Source organism: Scylla paramamosain, chromosome 40, assembly GCF_035594125.1.
Source record: "Scylla paramamosain isolate STU-SP2022 chromosome 40, ASM3559412v1, whole genome shotgun sequence".
NCBI lineage: Eukaryota > Metazoa > Arthropoda > Malacostraca > Decapoda > Portunidae > Scylla > Scylla paramamosain.
Window position 1 is genome coordinate 1,530,001 of NC_087190.1, and position 22,225 is coordinate 1,552,225.

At 39.4% G+C, this 22,225-nt stretch overlaps 1 protein-coding gene across 3 annotated transcripts in view; it reads left to right on the forward strand.

The window, feature by feature from the left end:
* The window catches only part of LOC135092689 (putative neural-cadherin 2), a 155,081-nt gene that overhangs the window by 18,142 nt on the left and 114,714 nt on the right, over window positions 1–22,225 (forward strand). For all 3 annotated transcript variants that reach the window (XM_063991313.1, XM_063991314.1, XM_063991312.1), the window contains one exon: window positions 728–816. In XM_063991313.1, coding sequence (XP_063847383.1) covers window positions 780–816 — 37 coding nt within the window. In that variant the 5' untranslated portion in view covers window positions 728–779. The remainder of the gene's footprint in view (window positions 1–727; window positions 817–22,225) is intronic.

Here is a 22,225-nt window from a genome sequence, read left to right on the forward strand (position 1 = left end):
AAAAGAGAAAGAGGAAGGGTGGAGGGGACTGGAAAGAGCTGGAAGGGACTGGAATAGGAGAGACAGGGGCTGGAATAGAGGAGACAGGGAGCTGCAATAGAAGGGGGACCATTGCACAGGTGTCTAAAATATTTCATCAGCCAGGTATTCATTTAAACCCTGAATTATCGCTAACTCTAACCGACTGATATTTATTACCATAGTGTAGGGGAGAGAGGGGGAGAGGGGAGAGGGGAGAGGGGGAGTAACTTTCATTGATGTATTATTAGTTGTAATCAGCTGGTATTATTAGTGTTAGTGGTGGTGGTGGTGGTGTTGGTGTTGGTAGTGGTGGTGGTATTGATCTTCTTCTCCTTCTTCTTCTTCTTCTTCTTCTTCTTCTTCTTCTTCTTCTTCTTAATCCTTATCGTTTTTCTTTTCTTTTCCTCGTTCTTAATCTTCTTCTTGTTATTGCTTTTATTCTTATCGTCGTCGTCATGATGCTGTTGTTGTTGTTGTTGTTGTTGTTGTTGTTGTTGTTGTTGTTGTTGTTGTTGTTGATGCTGTTGTTGTTGTTGTTCTTGTTGTTGTTTTTCCTCCTCCTCCTCCTCCTCCTCCTCCTCCTCCACACAATTCCCTAACAAACAGCTAAACCCAACAGTAAAAAGAAAGAATAAAAAAAAGTCTGACTATAAATCACAGCTCGTAATATTCCTGCCTCTCAACCCCTTTTCTATTTTCCCTTCAGCCCTCGAGGCGGTTCACGTGGGGAGCTGAGGACACAAGGACAGAGAACACCAATGCTTCTCAACCTGAAACACAACTGCTCCACAAAAGGTAACGATTTTCTCTTCCTACAGCTCTTACCTACTCTACTAAGGGTCTCAGTATTTTCAGTCCTTCATTTCTTTCACTGGTAAACTCTAGAACTTCCTGCCTGCTTCTGTATTTCAATGGTTAAATGGAAAGCTATTCAATAAAAGTAACGATTTTCTCTTTTTACATTTCATATTTTCTCTACCAAAGGTCTAAGTATTCTCAGTCCTCCATCTCTTTCACTGGTAAACTCTAGAACTCCCTGCCTGCTTCTGTATTTCACTGGTAAACTCTGGAACTCCCTGCCTGCTTCTGTATTTCACTGGTAAACTCTGGAACTCCCTGCCTGCTTCTGTATTTCACTGGTAAACTCTGGAACTCCCTGCCTGCTTCTGTATTTCACTGGTAAACTCTGGAACTCCCTGCCTGCTTCTGTATTTCACTGGTAAAACTCTGGAACTCCCTGCCTGCTTCTGTATTTCACTGGTAAAATGTAGAACTCACTGCCTGCTTCTGTATTTCGCCCTTCCTATGACTTGAACTCTTTCAGGAAGGAGATCTGACTTATAATTTTGGATAATCTTGTTTCTTTATACTCTTTAGGGACCGTCACCTTTAATAGGCCTCCTTTATAATTTTTTTTGTAGCCATTTAGCAGATTATAGTGAAAGGCATTGGGATTTTCAAGTGTTTCCATGATTTAGGTGATAGTTTAACAGGTCGTAACGGAAGGAACTGGGATTTTCAAGCTTGTTTTCATGATTCGGGTCACAATTTAACAGGTTCTCGTGACAGGCATTTGGATTTTCAAGCGTGTTTTTATAATTTTTGACGATAATTTAGCAGGTTGCAGTGTAATGAATTATGATACTGAAGCGAGTTTTCATGACTTTGATGATGAAAACCTGACTAACCATCTCAATACCTAAAAAAAAATAAGATAAAATAAAATAAAATAAAATAATAGGCCTGATAAGAGATTAAAACATTGACGAATAAACCTCCCACTGTCTTGACTAGGAGCGTGCATGTTCTCAGCGGGTCCGTATGAGTTGGTAATGAGAGGGAGGTGGCGTCTGTGATCAGCTGAGGAGAGATGAGCGAATAACACACAACTCAGCTCGTGTTTATCAAATTTTGCACCGCGTGACATAACCTTTCGCCGCTTAGCAACCTGTCTGCTGCCGTCTGTCTGTCTGTCAATCTGTCTGTCTGTCTGTCTTTCTGTCTGTCCGTGTCTCTTCCTCCTTGCATGTCTGACTGTCTGTTTCTCTAACTTTATGGATTTTCCTGCTTGAATTTACCTGTTTTTTTTTTCTTTCTTTAGATTTACCTGTGTACTGCTAATTGTTTTGTTTATGCTCTCTATTTATTTGTTGTTTTTACTGAATACTGGATAAACTTTTTCTCTTTAGATTTACCTGTCTCCGGATTTATGGTTTTACCTGTTTAGAAGCAAGAGGATTAGAAAATTAAGGATGCAAGAATAGAATTATTAGGATCAGAACAGCAGGAGGAAAAGTATAAGAACGAAATTGAAATGACTTGTGACGATTTGAAGATTAAGATCAAGAGTTGAGGATTAAGTGACAAAAAAAGGAGGATTAAGATGATTAGATATTAAAGAATGAAAATACAGAAGAAGAAATAGAACGAGAATAAGAGGAAAAAATATAACAGCTAGATTCAAATGTGATACATTTGAGAATTAGAGTAAGGAAGAGAAGATTAGATGAAAGAGAGAAGGATCAAAATAAGGAGAAGTAAAAAGATTAGGAGATAAGGAAAAAAAGAAAAAAAAAAGCAGGATAGATAAAAAGAACAATAATAAGAAATAAAGGGTTAAGATGAGAAAGCAGAAGGATAAGAGTGAAAATAGAAGAAAGTGAATGAAATATAAGAAAATTAGACTTAGGAAACGAGAATTAAGATGGAAAATAAGAGACATGAGATAAGAGACGAGACAATCAGGATGAATAACAAAAGGATTAGGATGAAAATAAGATTATAATAGAAGCAAAGAGACTAAATAAGAGAAAAAAAAATGTAGGTGTGGAAATCAGAGAGAGAGAGAGAGAGAGAGAGAGAGAGAGAGAGAGAGAGAGAGAGAGAGAGAGAGAGAGAGAGAGAGAGAGAGAGAGAGAGAGAGAGAGAGAGAGAGAGAAATTGTAAGTAAAAGTCGATAATTAGATAAAGGGAGAGAAAAGAAAGATAAGAAAGAGTAATTGATTGGAAAAATGCTTAAACTAGAGAACGTGCAGAGAGAGAGAGAGAGAGAGAGAGAGAGAGAGAGAGAGAGAGAGAGAGAGAGAGAGAGAGAGAGAGAGAGAGAGAGAGAGAGAGAGAGATGGGAAGACTTCGAATTGCAAACTATATTCTCTAAAGTTGAAGAGAAACGATCATCCATCTTGAAGAATCTGTGAGAGAGAGAGAGAGAGAGAGAGAGAGAGAGAGAGAGAGAGAGAGAGAGAGAGAGAGAGAGAGAGAGAGAGAGATTTGGAAAGTTCAGAAAAAAACAAAATCACATATGGAAATTAGTCAATCTCTCTCTCTCTCTCTCTCTCTCTCTCTCTCTCTCTCTCTCTCTCTCTCTCTCTCTCTCTCTCTCTCTCTCTCTCTCTGAAATACCTGTAGAATCAAAACATTTCTTCATAACTGCTTTGAGAATAGAAGAATTACAACACTCATTGCAAAAAAATAAATAAATAAATAAAAAAACCTTTAGTAAATCCTTTTTGAAACTTAAGCCATTAGAGCCTTTATGGGACACCCTTTGTAGGAGGACTGACAGGATTAACTCAAGCCCTCCCTGCACAGACACTTGAGATATTCTGGCACGATGTAACCCCTTTTGCCATTCTGTTAAGACATTCGACACACACACACACACACACACACACACACACACACACACACACACACACACACACACACACACACACACACACACACACACACACACACACACACACACACACACACAGACACACACACACACAAGAACGAAAGAAAGATTGGGAATAAAGGGAGATAGAAAAAAAGAAAGAAGGCAAGAAGGAAGAGAGATAGACAGGTAAACAGATAAATTGGTTAATAAATAGACAGGTAAAGAAATAAATAGACAGATAGACAGATGGCTCAACAGAGAAATGGACAGATAAATAGATTGACAGATAGATAAACAAGGATAAACACACAAATAGAGACCAATTCACACACACACACACACACACACACACACACACAAAAGAAAGAAAAAAAAAGGGAAGGAGGATAGTAATGAAAAAAATAGAAAGGGAGGAAGGAAGAAAGATAAACAGTAAGGGAGAAATGAAAGAAATGAAGGAGGAAGTGAAGGAAGGCAAAAGGAACCGACGAAGAAAGAAAAGGAGAAGAGAGAGAGGACAAAAGGAAGATAGATGAATAGGAAGAAGGAAAGAAAGAGAAGGATTAAGGAACATCAGAAGGATTATGGAGGAGAAGGAGAAAGGAAAGAGAAAATAAAGGAAGGAAGAAATTAAGGAATGAAGGAATACAGAAATGAAGAAAGGAAGATAAAAGAAGGAAAAAACTTTAAACAAGAAGGAAGGAAAGAAGGAAGATAAATGAAGATAGAAAAATAAGAACAAAATAGAAGAAGTTAAGCAAGTAATGAATGAATGAATAAATGAAGGAAGGAAGAAAAGAAAAGAAAGAAGAAAGAAAGGAACATAAATAAAGATGCAAACACAACAAGAATAAAAAAGTAAATAAGAAAGGAAGGAAGGAAATAAACAGAAACTAAGATACAAACATAAGAACAAGGTGGAAGAAAGTAAATAAATAAAGAAAGGAAGGAGAGGAAGGAAGGAAGAAAAGAAGGTTAGGGAGAGAGTGAAGATAAAAAAACAGCCAATTACTTCACCTCTTACCTAGAGATTCCCTCGCCTTGTTATCGAAGAGAGAGAGAGAGAGAGAGAGAGAGAGAGAGAGAGAGAGAGAGAGAGAGAGAGAGAGAGAGAGAGAGAGAGAGAGAGAGAGAGAGAGAGAGAGAGAGAGAGAGAGAGAGAGAGAGAGAGAGAGAGAGAGAGGTGGATATAACTGTGTTCCTCTTCCGTCTCTGTAGAATAATGTACTTTGAGAGAGTGAGTGAGTGAGAGAGTGAGAGAGAGTGAGTGAGAGAGTGCCATATTGACGGCTCGATTAATGGGTCTGTGTGTGTGTGTGTGTGTGTGTGTGTGTGTGTGTGTATGTGCGTGCGTGCGTGCGTGCGTGCGTGCGTGTTTAACTGTGTATATACGTGGTTAGAAATGAGTTTTGGAGTGTTTTGTATTTCTATTTTGTTTTATTTTATGTATTTATTTTATTTATTTATTTATTTACGTATTCGTTTGTTCATTTATGTAACGTTAGTTGTGGTCAGTGGAATCTCTCTCTCTCTCTCTCTCTCTCTCTCTCTCTCTCTCTCTCTCTCTCTCTCTCTCTCTCTCTCTCTCTCTCTCTATCTATCTGTCTATCTATCTATCTTTTTATCTCTCTCTCTCTCACACACACACACACACACACACACACACACACACACACACACACACACACACACACACACACACACACACACACACACACACACACACACACACACACACACACACCTCTGAAATTTGCATGTATCCCTTAGGCGTTTTGGTTTCACTGATACAAAAACAAACAAACAAACAAATACAAAATGTTTTACTCTTTCACAACGCCCCCCACACACACACACACACACACACACACACACACACACACACACACACACACACACACACACACTAAACCCCATCATCCTACCACCACCACCACCACCACCTACTCTACCCGTAATTAATCCGTCTCCTCACCTGCCCGTATAATCCCACAGGTGTTTCTCATGCAAGCAAAATAATCTCATGATCTCTGAAGCATCTCTTTGTGAGTCTGTTTCTCTGCGTCTTCCCGATGGCTCCCTCTCTTCTGTGTATTGGCTGTCTTGATATGAGCGATAGACGGATGGAGGAGGAGAAGGAGGAGAAGGAGGAGGGGGGCTGTTGAAGTGCAGGAAGAGGAGGTAAGCGCAAGAAAAGAAGGAAATTGGAGGAGGAGGAGGAGAAGCAGAAAAAAAAGGACAACTTGTAAGAGGAGGAGGAGGAGGAGGAGGAGGAGGAGGAGGAGGAGGAGGAGGAGGAGAGTGAGATATAGTATAAGTAAACTTGGATGAAAGCGGAGGTAGAGGAAAACAAAAATACGAGGAAAAGAAGGGTATGAAGAGAAGGAGGAGGAGGAGGAGGAGGAGGAGGGACATGAAGAAGACCAGGAAGAGGAGAAAGAGGAAGAGGAGGATAAGGAAACTTGACAAAGCGAATCTAAATGAGTTATTCGTCATCTCTCCTCCTCTTCCTTGTAAAGAAAACGGGATAAGAAGAACGAAGAGGAGGAGGAGGAAGAGGAGGAGGAGGAGGAGGAAAACGAGAAGAAGAAGAAGAAGGAGAAGAAGTGTCACAGGTCAATGGAAGAGGAACGTGTGTGTGTGTGTGTGTGTGTGTGTGTGTGTGTGTGTGTGTGTGTGTGTGTGTGTGTGTGTGTTTTGACAAGGGTAAATGAAGATAAATGAAAGAGAGGGTAAAAACAGACAGGACGGAGAGAGAGAGAGAGAGAGAGAGAGAGAGAGAGAGAGAGAGAGAGAGAGAGAGAGAGAGAGAGAGAGATAAGAACTTGAAATAATGGTTGTTAGAAAAGGTTATCATGACTACACGTGGCAGTCTCTGTATGAAACATATCTATTCCCAACTATCTTCTCCATCCATTAATTTGTCTGGTGTTCTTCCAAAGCTCCCTAATGACTCAGCACTAACTACCTGATCACTGAGTCCGTTCCATTCACCCACCACTATTTGAGAACCATTTCCTTCCTACCTCTTTTTTAAATCTAACTTTTTTCAAGCATGAAGTCATTGTTTTGTGTTCTACCCTGAATACTGATGCTGAGAACCTTGCTTACGTCCCCCTTGTTATAACCCCTATACCACTTAAGGACTTGTATCAGGCCCTCTCTGTAAAGAATGTAAATGTAAAAATTTCAGTCTTCTTTTGTAAGGTATACCCCCTCATCCCCTTTTCGTCATTCTCCTATGTACTAACTCTAATAGACCTCTACTATTCCCGTAATATGGGGACCAAAAACTGCACACTGCAATCTAGATGAGGTCTGACCAGCGCCAAATATAACCTTGATATTCTGGACTTTTACCTTTAGCACTCATGAAAATTAATCCTGATACCCGATTTGCCTTATTTGTGGCCCCCATGCATTGCTTTTTTAGACAGATATCAAAGCTAATTGTAACTCCTAAATTTTTTTCGTTCCTTGAGAAAACAATGCATAGAGACCAAAAATGAAGAAAATCGGGTGCTAAATTGGCCTTTAAGGGGGGAGAGAGAGAGAGAGAGAGAGAGAGAGAGAGAGAGAGAGAGAGAGAGAGAGAGAGACGTGACCTTGCTGATGATGATAATAGTGAGAATGGTGGGGTGAGGGGGCGTCGGCGAGAGAGAGAGAGAGAGAGAGAGAGAGAGAGAGAGAGAGAGAGAGAGAGAGAGAGAGAGAGAGGGTCCACCAGTGCTGCCTCTCTCATTCCTGCCTTGTCCGCGTCGTCAGGAGGCCGCATCGCTCTCACTCACTCTCTCCCTCACTCTCCCTCGTCGCTGCAGCTGCCGTCTGTTCGTGCCAATATCTGTGTTTTGTGTGTGCGTGTGTTTGTGTGTGTGTGTCTGTGTACTACTACTACTACTACTACTACTACTACTACTACTACTACTACTGTGGGTTTGTGTGTACTACTACTACTACTACTACTACTACTACTATTTCTGTGAGTATGTCTGTGTGTACTGCATTACTATTTCTGTTACTACTACTACTTTTGCTGTTACTACTACTACTACTACTACTACTACTGTGTGTGTGTGCGTGTGTGTGTGTTTGTTGTTGTTGTTGTTGTTGCTGTTGTTGTTTTTGTTGTTGTTGTTATTTATAGTTCTTTTTGTTTGTGTCTTTTCATGTACAGGTTTTTAAGTGTTTTATGTATTTTAAGAATTATTTTCATCCTACTGTTATATTTTCATTTATTTTTTTTTAACATACTGAATCCTTTTATTATTTCATATCGTTATGGGCGAAGCAAAAAGAAAATTACCGAAGTTTCCCACACACACCTGCTCTGTACCGTCATTTAATCAGTGTACCGTCAAGGAGTCCGTGTACCATATTACTTCTCCCCAGTAACCCATAGCATCTTGTACCATAATCACGGTACCATTTCTTGTCCCTCATTGCACCGTTCGCATTTATACCTTCAAGACTAAAACTTTGTAACTGTACCCTACCCACGTACCTGCACCGTATTGTTTTCTTTGCGTACCGTTGAAGTGTAACTGTGGGAGAGCGTAACCTGTACCATTGCACCATCATCTACATAGTGTACCGTACTGTTGAGGAAGTGTACCGTGGTTAATGAGTGCACCGTTGTATCCTCTCCTCACTGTACCGTTTCTTATTTAATATCCAAGTGTGTCCCTTAAAGTAGGTAATCAACACACAGATAAATTTACTAATTGGTGTGCAGGTAACGGTAACATTCAGATCCATTAATCAAAATTCAGAAAATAAACATTAATTAGCATTCAAGTAAAAAACATCCATTAATTAACATTCAACGTACCACCAGAGTAACATTGAGGTACCATTTAAATAACTAACATCCACTGCACCGTAACGTAAGCCCATCCAGGTGAGTGTAGGTAACCTTGTTTATCGCCCACACCTCACCGTACCTTCCGTTAGTTAACACAGGTGCGCCGTGGGGACCATACACAGGTACCGCCATGCACCGTCCTTGTTATTACCTTGTTGTTGTTGTTGTGTGTATTTTCTTTTTTAATTGAAACATGTGTCACTTAATTGTTGAACTTGTATCGGGTTTAACTATCAGTGCCATTGTGTGTGTGTGTGTGTGTGTGTGTGTGTGTGTGTGTGTGTGTGTGTGTGTGTGTGTGTGTGTGTTTGTGGGGCTCCGGACTATTGCAGTCAGTCATCGTGGAAAAAAAATTTATTGATCTGAATCTGGAAACCGATATATTCCAGGGCATTACACTTTTATAGCTGAGAGAGAGAGAGAGAGAGAGAGAGAGAGAGAGAGAGAGAGAGAGAGAGAGAGAGAGAGGGAGAGGGAGGGAGGGAGGGAGAGAGTTGATCAGTCAGTCATAATCATATTTTTTCTCTTTGCTTTTTGCATTATCGCTGAGAGAGAGAGAGAGAGAGAGAGAGAGAGAGAGAGAGAGAGAGAGAGAGAGAGAGAGAGAGAGAGAGAGAGAGAGAGAGAGAGAGAGAGAGAGAGAACGAAACCCAGTCACCAAACAAACCTATTCACACAGACAGAGACAAAGGGAGACAGAACTGCTGAGAGAGAGAGAGAGAGAGAGAGAGAGAGAGAGAGAGAGAGAGAGAGAGAGAGAGAGAGAGAGAGAGAGAGAGAGAGAGAGAGAGAGAGAGAGAGAGAGAGAGAGAGAGAGAGAGAGAGAGAGAGAGAGAGAACCAGCCAATCAGCCTTAGCCTCAAACACTTCCACTTCGCTACCACAAACAGGGAAGGGTAAAGAGATGGGGGGAGAGAAACTGGGAAGGTACTCGTACAGGGGGAGAATGAAGGGGGGTTATTTAGAGAGGGGGCAAAGGGGGGTCAGGGAATCCATTTGTACCTGTGGCAATACCTGGGGTTGTATTAATTTGCTGGTGTATACATGACAGTTCACGTGTATAGGTGTGTGTGTTGCGTGATTGAAAGGTGGTTACCTGTATTTCTGCTATTAGGTTTGTTTGGTTGGGTTTGTAGTGGTGTGTGTGTGTGTGTGTGTGTTGTTGTTGTTGTTGTCTTGTTCATCTCTTTCTTTTTTCTGTCTTTTTTTCTTTATCTTTTTCTTTTCGATTTTTTTTTTTTTTTTGTATTTTTTGTTTTGTTTTTCGTTTTCTGTTTTATTCGTCTTTTTCTTCTTGTTGCTCTTTATTTCTTTTTCTGAATTTTTATCTCTATATTTTTTTTTTTATCTTTTCGTGTTTTTTTTTGTTTTTCGTATTTTTTTTCGTTCTTTTTTATTTATTTTTTTTGTTTCCCTTATTTTCTTTACTTTTTTCTTTTTTTTTTCTTTTTTTTCCTTTTTCCTCTTTCTTAACTATCATTTTTTTCGTATTTTTATGTTTTCCTCTTCTTTTTTTCCTTTTCCTCTTTTTCCACTTCGTGTTTTCCTTTTCCGTTTACTCTTTTTGTTATTATTTTTTTCTTTTCTTTCCTTCCTTTTCTCTTTTTTGTTCCTCTTCGTTATTCTCTCCGTTTTCTATTTTCTCTTCTCGTTATTAATTTTCCTCTTGTTTTCTTCATTTTTCTCCAAAGTGTTTGTCCCCCTTCGTTTTTTTCCCTTTTTTTCTTTTTTTTTCCTTTTTTCTCTCTTTGTCATTAATTTTTCTTTTTTTTCTTCTTTTTTTCCCATGTCATTTTCTCCTTCTTTCCCATCTTTATTTTTCTCTTCCACTTTCTCCCTCTTTCGTTAAGTAAAAGTGTTATTCTTTCTCTTGTTTGTAAATGGATGTATATAGTTTTAAGTGTGTTTCTTCTTCTTCTTCTTCTTCTTCTTCTTCTTCTTCTTTCTTTCTTCTTTCTTCCATCCCTCTTTTTCCTTCCCTTAAATTCAAGTGGATCGTTTTTTTCCCTCCTCCTCCTCCTCCTCCTCTTGTTCTTCCTCTTCCTCTTCCTCTTCCTAAGTAGGTGGATTTTTGTGGCTTTCTTTCTCTTCCTCTTCTTCATTCTTCCTTTTTATGAGTGGAACTTTGTGGATTGAAGTGGATTTTCCTTCTCCCTCTTCTTTTCTTCTTCTTCCTCCTTTTCCTTCTCGTTCTTCTCCTTTTCTTCGTGTTTATAAGTCGAGGAATTTGAGGGTTTCTCTCTCTCTCTCTCTCTCTCTCTCTCTCTCTCTCTCTCTCTCTCTCTCTCTCTCTCTCTCTCTCTCTCTCTCTCTCTCTCTCTCTCTCTCTCTCTCTCTCTCTCTCTCTCTCATCTTTTTAGTTTCTTTTTAACCATAATGGACCTGAAAGAGAGAGAGAGAGAGAGAGAGAGAGAGAGAGAGAGAGAGAGAGAGAGAGAGAGAGAGAGAGAGAGAGAGAGAGAGAGAGAGAGTAGATTTGTGGTTACTTGTAGGGATCTGACATCCTCCTCTTCCTCTTCCTCCTCCTTCTCCTCCTCCTCCTCCTCCTTCTTTGGTAAATCTAGTCTTCCTTTTGTTCTTCCTTCATGTTCTTTTTGTTTCCTCTTGGTGGTAGCAGAATAACAAATGAGCGTGTGGATGTGAGTGGATGTTTCTCTCTCTCTCTTTCTCTCTCTCTTTCTCTGTCTCTTCTTCCTCCACTTGTTCTCCATTTTCCTCCTCCTCTTTTACTGTCTCGGTTCGCTTTCCCTTCCTTTCGTTTCCTCTGAATCGCTACAAGAAAGCACTAAGGACATTTTTGGATGAGCATTGTTACAACTCAGCAATGTGGAGTGCGTGTGTGGCGGGAGTGGAGGGAGTGGAGCGTGAAGGAACGAATGGTGTAGTATGCATGGGTTGATTCGAAAGGCAAAGCGAGGGATTATGTGAAGTGTAACTAGTGGAGGTGAAGTAACGCCCTTGGTGATCTCCGCTGCACAGGGAGGCACAGTGGAAGTGGCCGCGGGTGGGAGGGACAGTGAATGGTGAGGCCCTTGGTAACACTCAGGCCAAGACTACACGCCGGAAAATAGAAAGAAAAGAGAAATAAAGGTGATTTTGATTCCATACTGAATGGAAGTAATATCATTTTAACTGTATTTATGAGCAGTGGTAGTGAGGAAGTCAATGACGAGCCTCTTAACAACACCCAAGCCAATATTACACGCCGGAAAATAGAAAGGAGAAATAAGAGAACTGGTTTTGACTCTACTGAATGGAAGTGACATAATTTTAACTGTATTTATGGCCAATGGTGGTGAAGTCAACGGTGAGGCTTTTGATAACACTAAAGCAAAGACTGCACCCCGGAAAATAGACAGAAAAGAGAAATAAGAAAAGTGATTTTGACTCGAATGAGCAGTTGTAGTGAGAAGGAAAGCTAGTGACCGTAACGGGGAGAGACAGTGAATCTTAACTCCCTCGGTAACACTTAAGGAAATTAAAACTGCACCATGGAAAATAGACAAAAAGGAAGATAAAAAAATAGTTTTGACTTGGTGATTTTAACTGTATTAGGTAAACAGTGGTGGTGACAGAGTGAACGTTAAGTCTCTCGATAACACTGGAGGAAATGATGAAAATGCTCCAGGAAATAGAAAAGAAAGATAAGTAAAAACAAAAAAAGTAATTTGGACGCTGTTTTAAGTGAAAGCAACAGATGATTTTCACAGTATTGCGTGAACAGTACAGGTGATTTTAATGTGAGTGCTAGATTTCTTGATAACACTGCGGGAAGCGATAATGAGACACCAAGAAATGAAAAGGAAAGAAATAAAAGGTAATTCTGACGCTGTATTTATTGAAAATAACATGATTTAAAATATATTGAATGAACAGTTCTCGATTTTAAAGTGAGTGTGAAGTATCTTGATAACACAGGAGGCAGCGATCACGACACCTTGGGAAACAGAAAGGAAAGATAAGTAAAAGGGTGATTTTGGCGCTGTATTGAATGAAAATAACATAATTTTGACAGTAATGAATGAACAGTATTGGTGATCTGAAGGTGAGTGTTGTTTCTTGATAACACTTAAGAAAATGCAGACTACACCCCGGAAAATAGACAGAAAGAAGAGATAAAAAAAGGTGATTTTTACTCTGTATTGAACGAAAACATACGATTTTGACAGTAGTAAATGAACACTACTCGAGATTTCAAAATAAGTTAAATCTCTTGATAAAACTGGAGGAAACGCAGACTGCACCCCGAAAAATAGACAGAAAGAAGAAATAGATAAATAAAAAGAGGTAATTTTGACTGCATTGAATAAACAGTAGCGGGAATCTTAAAACGAACAGTGAGTCTTCTGGTAACACTGAAGGAGACGAAAGAGAAGAAAAAAGAAAGAAAAACACAAGATGACTGACTGTACTGAATGAAAATAACGTTAATTTGATTTCTGAATGAACAGTAGTAGCCTGGAAGGGAAAGGGACAGTGAGTGGCTAATTCTTGATAATACTGAAGAAAATCATCACTAGATCTCAGAAAATAAACAGTAAAGAAAGAACAAGAAGAAGAAAGGAACATATATTGGTGCGCTCGACTCCAGATGGTTGTCTTAAAGTGAAGAGAACAGTGGGTGGTTAATCCTTGGTAGGTAAGACTGAAGAAAAGAAAAAAATATAGATCTCAGAAAATAGATAGAAAGGAAAGAAGAAGAAGGAGAAGAAGAAAGAAATATGTTTTAGATAAAGGTGATCTTGACTACTGGTGGTGATCTTGAGTGAAAAGGCACAGGAGGCTCTCGGAAAAATAAACGAATAAACAAACAATGAAATAAAAATCAAAAGCAACACAAGAACTTGGAAATAAAAGAAAAGATCACTGGCAGAAAAGAAGACGAGGAGAAAAGAACACAAAAGATTGAACAGGGCAAGAAAAAAATAACAGAACTCAAAAGGAAGGAAAAAAAAAACAAGAAAAAAATACGAAGAAAAGGACACAAGAACAAAAGAAAACAAGAGAAGAACACAAAAAAGAACACAAGAGACGTAACAGCACAAGAAAAAATAACAAACAAAACAACACAGGAAGGAAAAACAAAACAAAACAAAACAAAGAAAAGGACACAAGAACAAAACAAAGCAAGAAAAGAACAAGAAAAGAACACAAACTCAAAAAAATATACAAAGACCCAACAAAAAACAAAGAAACTTAGAACACAAGAACACAAGACCTTAAACAACCTAAGATCAAGTTGTACACCCACCTCTTGCGTCTGGCAGCGGTAATATGCAGTGCCCGCTGATTCGCGAAGCTTCACTAATGCTCCGGAGCCTCGAAATCAAATAGACCCCCAGCCCGTGCACCGCCAGGCCCCGAGGCAGTGTGGTTGTTCCCTCAGGCGTGAGGTGGAGCCAGCCGCATTGCACCTGAAGGAGGAACATTACACTACTGACGGAGGGATATCATTTGCTTCTGCTCCTACCGCTGCTACTACTACTACCACTACTATTACTACTACTACTACTACTACTATTACTACTACTGGTCTTTTTTTACTGCTACTGCTCGAAGGACGCCCAATATTCTACTGACGAAGGAATATTAACTACTACTACTACTACTACGAATATTTGTTGGAGTTTCTCGTCATCTCGTCTTGTCAAGGTATGAAGATATGCTTTAATTATGTTTTTTGTGTGTGTGTGTATGTGTGTGTGTGTGTGTGTGTGTGTGTGTGTGTGTGTGTGTGTGTGTGTTCCTGTTTACCTGTCTGCTTACCTGTCAGTCATTTAGCTCACCTTTCCCGCAGCGATTCATTTACATAATTAAGTGAGGACGCAAATTCTCTCTCTCTCTCTCTCTCTCTCTCTCTCTCTCTCTCTCTCTCTCTCTCTCTCTCTCTCTCTCTCTCTCTCTCTCTCTCTCTCTCTCTCTCTCTCTTAAACCATACAGCATATTTTCTTCAAGTGAACGGTGCTTTACAATCTCTCTCTCTCTCTCTCTCTCTCTCTCTCTCTCTCTCTCTCTCTCTCTCTCTCTCTCTCTCTCTCTCTCTCTCTCTCTCTCTCTCTCTCTCTCATACATATATCATCCCAACGACCACCACCACCACTACCTTATTCTCTGACAAGTAGCAAGACGAGTGATGGAAGAGAGGTGATGCAGAGGTGTCTGTGTTAATAATTATTGCACCAGCTCAACCTGACGTGCGTGACAGCTCCGGTATCTCTCCCACCTGTAACTTAATTAGCGAGGTTACCTGACTCATCTCATCTCACCTGCGGGGATTGTTCAGCTCACTCGAAGATACCTGTAATTAAGCTGGCTATGACTTTTTTCTTTCTCTCTCTCTCTCTTTTTTTTTTTTTTAAGCTGTCTCTTCATTTGGACGTGAAATAAAAGATTGGGAGAAATTGTTAAGAGGAGGGGGAAAAATGGTTAGGTTTGGTTTTATGTTCATGTGTGTGGTAGTTTCTCTCTCTCTCTCTCTCTCTCTCTCTCTCTCTCTCTCTCTCTCTCTCTCTCTCTCTCTCTCTCTCTCTCTCTCTCTCTCTCTCTCTCTCTCTCTCTCTCCTCAATAGCAATAAATGTTTAGTATAATGTTCTTTTTTATTTGTTTTATGTTTATTGTTACTTTAGTAGGGTAATGTTTCGTGTGTGTGTGTGTGTGTGTGTGTGTGTGTGTATGTGTGTGTGTCGTCAAGGGTATACGTCCGAAATGCTTTGTGCTAATTGGACAGGTGTTTGTTTGCCACGCTTTTGTCTCTTCTCTGTGGACTGCTTGCTGTTATTGGTGGTATTATTATTATTATTATTATTATTATTATTATTATTATTATTATTATTATTATTATTATTATTATTATTATTATTATTGCTATTCATCTCAGTCTTCTTTTCCTTCTCTTTCTCTTTCTCTTCCTCCTCCTCCTCCTCCTCCTCCTCCTCCTCCTCCTCTTCTTCCTCCTCCTACGTATCTACACTACCACCATCACTACTACTACTGCTACTGCACTATCATCATCATCATCATCATCATCAACAACAATAACATCATCATTAACAACAACAACAACTTCAACCACCAACACACCTCCAGTCATCCCTTCTAATCTAAAAAAAAAAAAAAATGGCCGTAAGACTTTTTTTTATACATTACAGGTAAAAAAAAAGTTTATCTCATCAACAGATTATTTTCTTTTCTTTTTTTTTTTTTTTGTCGAGGTGAAGATAACGAGAACCAATTTATATATATACACTGGCTGTTATCACTTGTATTGCTTGCACATTATCTCACTAAATAGATTGTCTCCTCCTGTGTTAGTTCTTTGGTTAGATAGTGCGTGCAAGTTGAATGTCAGTATGTATCAAGTTTTCAGCTCTGGTCGACTCAGTGGTTTGCATCATTACTCGACAGAATTCTTTCTTTATTTTATTTTCATTTTTTTTCCTTCCTTCTTTTTCTCGTTCCTTCCTCCGTTGCTGGATTTTATTAATATCTCCTGTCTTTCCTACTCGCATTTCTCTCTCTTTTCTTTTTTTCTTTTTTTTCGTTTTTTGTTTCTTTGTTTCTTTGTTTCTTAGATTCTTTCTTTTTTCTTTCGTCTTTCATTCCTACCTTCCTTTCTTTTTGTCTTTCATTCTTTCTTTTCGTTTCTTTCTTTTCGTTTCTTTCTTTCTTTCTTTCTTTCTTTCTTTCTTTCTTTCTTTCTTCCGTCATTTCTTTCTGTCTCGTCTTTCTTTCCTTCCTTCCTTTCTTCCCTTCTTCCTTCCTTCCTTCTTTCCCTTCTTCCTTCCTTCCTTCCTTCCTTCCTTCCTTCCTTCCTTACTTACTTCTTTTCATCCTTCCTTCCATTCTTTCGTCTTTCTTTCCTTTTCTTTCCTTCTTTTCTTTCTTTCTTCTTTCATTTCTTTCACTTTTTTCTATTTTTTTTAATTTTCTTTTACATTTTCTTTCATTAAATCAACAAACTCAATCCATGTTTATTTCCAGGACGCCACAAACTTCATATCTTTAATATTTTACAAACTGGAAGTGAAAAAGAAAAAAAAAAAACGCTTCAAAACATTTACTACATTAATCGTACTGCAGTCACTAATTTCTTAAACATATGAACTTCTTTTTACTTACGTGTGTGTGTGTGTGTGTGTGTGTGTGTGTGTGTGTGTGTGTGTGTGTGTGTGTGTGTGTGTGTGTGTGTATTGGTTTAGTTTTGTTGTATTTTTCTCGTATTTTGTTCGAGGTGGTTTTGTATTTTGCTGTGTCTCTCTCTGTGTGTGTGTGTGTGTGTGTGTGTGTGTGTGTGTGTGTGTGTGTGTGTGTGTGTAAGGGAAGGGTGGATGGATATATGTAGGTACGCATCTATCTTAATAAATCCTTCTGTTTGTTCATTTATCCTTACCTTGTCCTTCCCATTCGCCCTTTTCTCTCTCTCTCTCTCTCTCTCTCTCTCTCTCTCTCTCTCTCTCTCTCTCTCTCTCTCTCTCTCTCTCTCTCTCTCTCTCTCTCTCTCTCTCTCATTAATTCTCACTTATGTGACTTAACTTCTTTTGATTTCTGTCTATTTATCTATCTATCTATCTATCTATCTATCTATCTATCTGTCTGTCTGATTATCTTTTGATCTCTTTGTCCGCTTCATTCGCACATGCATTTAATTTTCCTTTGCTTGTTTGTTTGTTTGTGTGTTAGGGAGCCGCGTGTCGTAATATGAGGGAGTTGCCAGTTCATCATTTTCTTTTTTTTTGTGTGTGTGTGTTTTGGTGTGAACGTTAAATGCGATGATGTACAGAATTTTATTTACAGAGAAGGGAAGCAATGTGGGTGATGGTCCCCGCGTGCTGTGTTTGTGTGGCTGGGTGAGTGGACGAGTGTATGGATGAGTGGATGAGCGGATTGATCAGTGGATGGAAGGCTGGGTAAATGAAGGATTGGATGAGTGGCTGGGTGAATTAATTAGTGAGTGAGTTAATGGATGGGTGGAAAAATGGGTGGATGGAGAGCTAGATGAATGAATAACTGGATGGATAAGTGGGTGGAAGACTGGATGAATAGATAAATGAGTGGATGAGTGGATGGAGGCGTTCCTTTCCCTCTATCTGGGTGAAAAGCCTCGTGGGTGAGTTACTGGCTGAGTATGTGAGTGACTGTCTCTATTTGTCTGGCTGTCTGTGCGGTGCTTTCTGTGTTTGATTGGGTGACCATCTGTCTATCTATCTGTCTGTTTGAATGGCTGGCTGGCGGGCTGGCTGGTCGTCTTTCAGTTTTATCTGCGTGTGTATGCGTGTGTGTGTGTGAGAGAGCGACCATGTGTGTCCGTATGATTATATATCTATCCTTACACACACACATGGGGGGGATACGAACTGGACACAAGGCAAACTAATACCACACACCAAAATACGAAGCATGACGTCCCAGACCAAACACGCCAAACAGTTCCCCGTTGTAGTTATCACGCGTAAAGCAAACACCAAACACACGAAACACGAAAAAGTACTCTAGCAAACTACACACACACACATACACACACACACACACACTAAATAATATTCCCTCCTTCCCTCGTTACAGTTATGGCGTATTGGAACCACGGATCGTCTTGCATTGTCACAGAAAACGTAATGAGTTGGCCATTTCACCGCTTTAGCCTCGTTGTAGTAATAAGGGAGGTAATTGTGGGTGCCAGCAATAAATACCGGATTCTGAAACGCTTCTCTGCACCTCCACTACTTTTAAAAGGCTCCAGTTGAAGTGGCATTTTTTCTTTATTTTACTAGTAGCGCCATTTTCCTCTAATATCTTACTGGTGGTGCCATTTTTCTCTTCAGCTTTTTATTAATGGCGCCACTTTTCTTCTTAACTGTTTATTGGTAGCGCCACTTTTCCTTTAACTCTTTATTGGTGGCGCCACTTTTCTTCTCAACTCTTTACTGATAGCGCCACTTTTCTTATTAAATCTTTACTGGTGGCGCCACTTTTCTTATTAAATCTTTACTGGTGGCGCCACTTTTCTGTTTAACTCTTTATTGGTGGGCGCCACTTTTCTTTAATTCTTTACTGGTGGCGCCACTTCTCTCTTTAACTCTTACTCTCTCATTGAATTCCTCGCATTTAGTCTTTAATTCCTTTACTTTTAACCCTATTGTCTGCGGCTTTCCTGGATTTTTCTCTCTTCTCCACCTGGGGGTCGTGTAAGCACGAGTCAACATCACCGGACGAACAATATTCTGTGGCTCGCCTCGCGTCAAAAGGCCCAACATATCGTACTGCGCCACTCCGTCCGATTACCTGTAGTGCAGTATACATTATTACGTGTAGTGTTGGCCATGATTTTTCCCAACACCATTGCTCGTATCTGCTGTCCCCACATCACTATCAGGGCTTCACATTAGATGGATATATTCTGAACACACACACACACACACACACACACACACACACACACACACACACAGTTTGTGTACCCTCCGCACGATATGTTATGATATGTTATGTTTGTTTTATCAAGCTATCAGATAATTAGGAAAACTGAACCTACCTTTGAGTTCAAAAGACATTGCAGCATCTAGAGCATAAACTGGTTAAAGTAGAGTATGCTTACAATAGAATAAAACGAAAATAAGTAAGTATTTTCTTTCCATTTCTTTCCTTCAACTCTCTATTGTTCCTGTAATTTTGCTGGCATTGAATTACTAGTCACTGTCTCTGAGTCAACACATTTCGTTACTTTACTGATATATGTCACATGCCACTATGAAAATATACAGGTGCTAAACAGTGACAAGGTAAATTTCGTCCATGTAGCAGTGGAAGAGCCAGGCGGTGGAGTGCAGCGAGGCAAGGAGAGTATTGGTTTCCTTTGAAGTGGTCACTTAATCATATTCCTGATGAGCAGCGATGTCTCGTGAATAAAACAGTAAGCTTGTTTTCCTAAATGTCATTGTGGTGCCTTGGTTTTATCTGACGGAAGCTTCACCTGCCATCAAGGAGGAAGCTTGGAGTTGCGCCCGGTAATTTTATAGTATGTAACACACACACACACACACACACACACACACACACACACACACTTAAACGCAAATATTGATCACCGATTCTCGTTTGTTGTCATATTGCTTCGCGAGCGTCCGAAAATATAAAATATAAATTAGACCGCCTTTTTTTTTTGGCAGATTTTTTTTTACATGGTCATTCCTTATTCCTTGATTGACATAGTAAGAATAATTTCCTAAAACTCTCTCTTGTTTATAATTTTTTGCTTTATTTGGGAAAAAGTCGGGTAAGTCGGCCTGTTTTCGACCCGTCCAGCAGAAAATAAGGTAAAATATGTTAAAAGGCTAGGGGATACTCCACCTCCTCTTCCTCTTCCTCCTCCTCCTCTTCGTTCTCCACCTCCTAGAATTCATTTAATGTCCTAACTCTATTTTTAAGCATAATGTGAGTATAAATTTTAACACTTTCAAATGATTAAGATGAGATACGTAAGGGAAACTCTCTCTCTCTCTCTCTCTCTCTCTCTCTCTCTCTCTCTCTCTCTCTCTCTCTCTCTCTCTCTCTCTCGCAGTTTTAGTAAGAAATATAACAGGCTTCTACATGATTAAATTCAGAAATGCAAACGAATTCTCTCTCTCTCTCTCTCTCTCTCTCTCTCTCTCTCTCTCTCTCTCTCTCTCTCTCTCTCTCTCTCTCTCTCTCTCTCTCTCTCTCTCTCTCTCTCTCTCTGTGTTAATCCATACAGTTAATTTCCACCGTATAATCGTAATATAAATTAGACTAAATACGTTTCATTTCACATATCTGATCTGTACCTTAATTTTTTTTTTTAATTAACTCTTCATAATTTTACTACTAATAGGAAGATTAAATTACTGGAAAATAGAAAGGGATTGTCTGTCTTATATTTCTTTCGCTTTAATTCTGGTGCGGGATTAAAATATTCATGATTTTTGCGTGTACGTGTGTGTGTGTGTGTGTGTGTGTGTGTGGATGTGGATGTGTGTCTCTCTCTTTCTCTTTTCTTTATCTTTTTTTTTTTATTTTCTGACTGTTGCTTCGCGTTTCGTCGCTTTTTAAAACCGCGAGGATTAAAGTAAAATACGATGAGGGTGCAAGACAAAACTTTCTTTCTTATTTTTTTTAACGTAGTCGTGAGTGTTGCTTTAATTTGTGTTTCGTTTTCTGTGTTAAGTTTGAAGTTTCGATAGAAAATTTACGACTTTCTCTCTCACTCTTGGATCTTCTCTCTCTGTCTGTGTCTGTCTGTCTGTCTGCCTGTCTGTTTTTCTGTTTGTCTGTTCCCTAGTTTGTCTACCTGTTTTTCTGTCCATGTTTTTTTTGTCTGTCAGTCTGTTTGTCTATATCTGTCTGTCTTTGTCTGTCTGTCTGTCTGTCTGTCCGTTTGTCTCTCGTTCTGTCTGTCTATTTGTGAATCAGTCAGTCTTTCTTTTCCGTTTATGTCAGTTTGTCTGTTTGTCTGCCTGTTTGTCTATCCATTCTCTCTCTCTCTCTCTCTCTCTCTCTCTCTCTCTCTCTCTCTCTCTCTCTCTCTCTCTCTCTCTCTCTCTCTCTCTCTCTCTCTCTCTCTCATGTATGTGTATAGTATCCTGCTAATCTAGTTTTTATTCCTCATTTAAAAAGGGATTGAAGAGCTGTTTTAAAGCTGATGGGGTTTCTAATTAAGGAGATGATACCTACCATAATTAATTAGTCAGTAAATAAGGTATTAGTCGTGTGTGTATTAGTCGTGTGTGTGTGTGTGTGTGTGTGTAAGTCAGATTATGTCAATATATAGAACAATACTATTTATCCTTTTCTTTCTCCTCTCTCTCTCTCTCTCTCTCTCTCTCTCTCTCTCTCTCTCTCTCTCTCTCTCTCTCTCTCTCTCTCTCTTTCTGTTTCTTACCTTGTTTTATTTTCGTTTTACTTTCATCCTCCCTTTTGTCATTGTCTTCCTTTTCACTTTTCTTTTCCTTCCTGCAATTCTCAGTTTTCATCTTCACATCTCGTTGTCAGAGAGAGAGAAAGAGAGGGAGAGGGAGAGGGAGAGGCAGAGGGAGAAAGTGCCCAGATTTACAAACGATGAGGGGAGTGGGAAAGGGAGAGATTTACTGAGAGAGAGAGAGAGAGAGAGAGAGAGAGAGAGAGAGAGAGAGAGAGAGAGAGAGAGAGAGAGAGAGAGATTTGCAAGGCTTATGAATAGTCAGAACAGGCTTTGGAAGTGCAACGAAACAGGGTTAGGAGGAGGAGGAGGAGGAAGAAGAAGAAGAGGAAAAAGAAAAAGAGGAAGGGGGGAAGAGGAGTTTAAGAAAATCCCAGAGATATGGTGTTACATACATACATACATACATATATACATACGTTTGCATACAATTACCATAGAATAGTTTGGTAGCATCTGTTTATTTTCATTCTATTTATTTATTTATTTTTTTGAGTTTAGATTAGTTGGTGGTTGACTTAAAGAAAACGAAGGGCGCTTTGCCGCAATGCGTTTTTCAATATCCTTGTTTTTTTCTTCTCCACCATCATCATCATCATCATCATCATCATCATCATCCTCTTCTTCTTTTTCTTCTTCTTCTTCTTCTTCTTCTTCTTCTTCTTCTACGTGTTCCTTTTTTTCTTTTCTTGTTCTTGTTTTTCTTCTTGTTTTTCCTCTTTATTATTATTATTATTATTCCTATTACTCGAT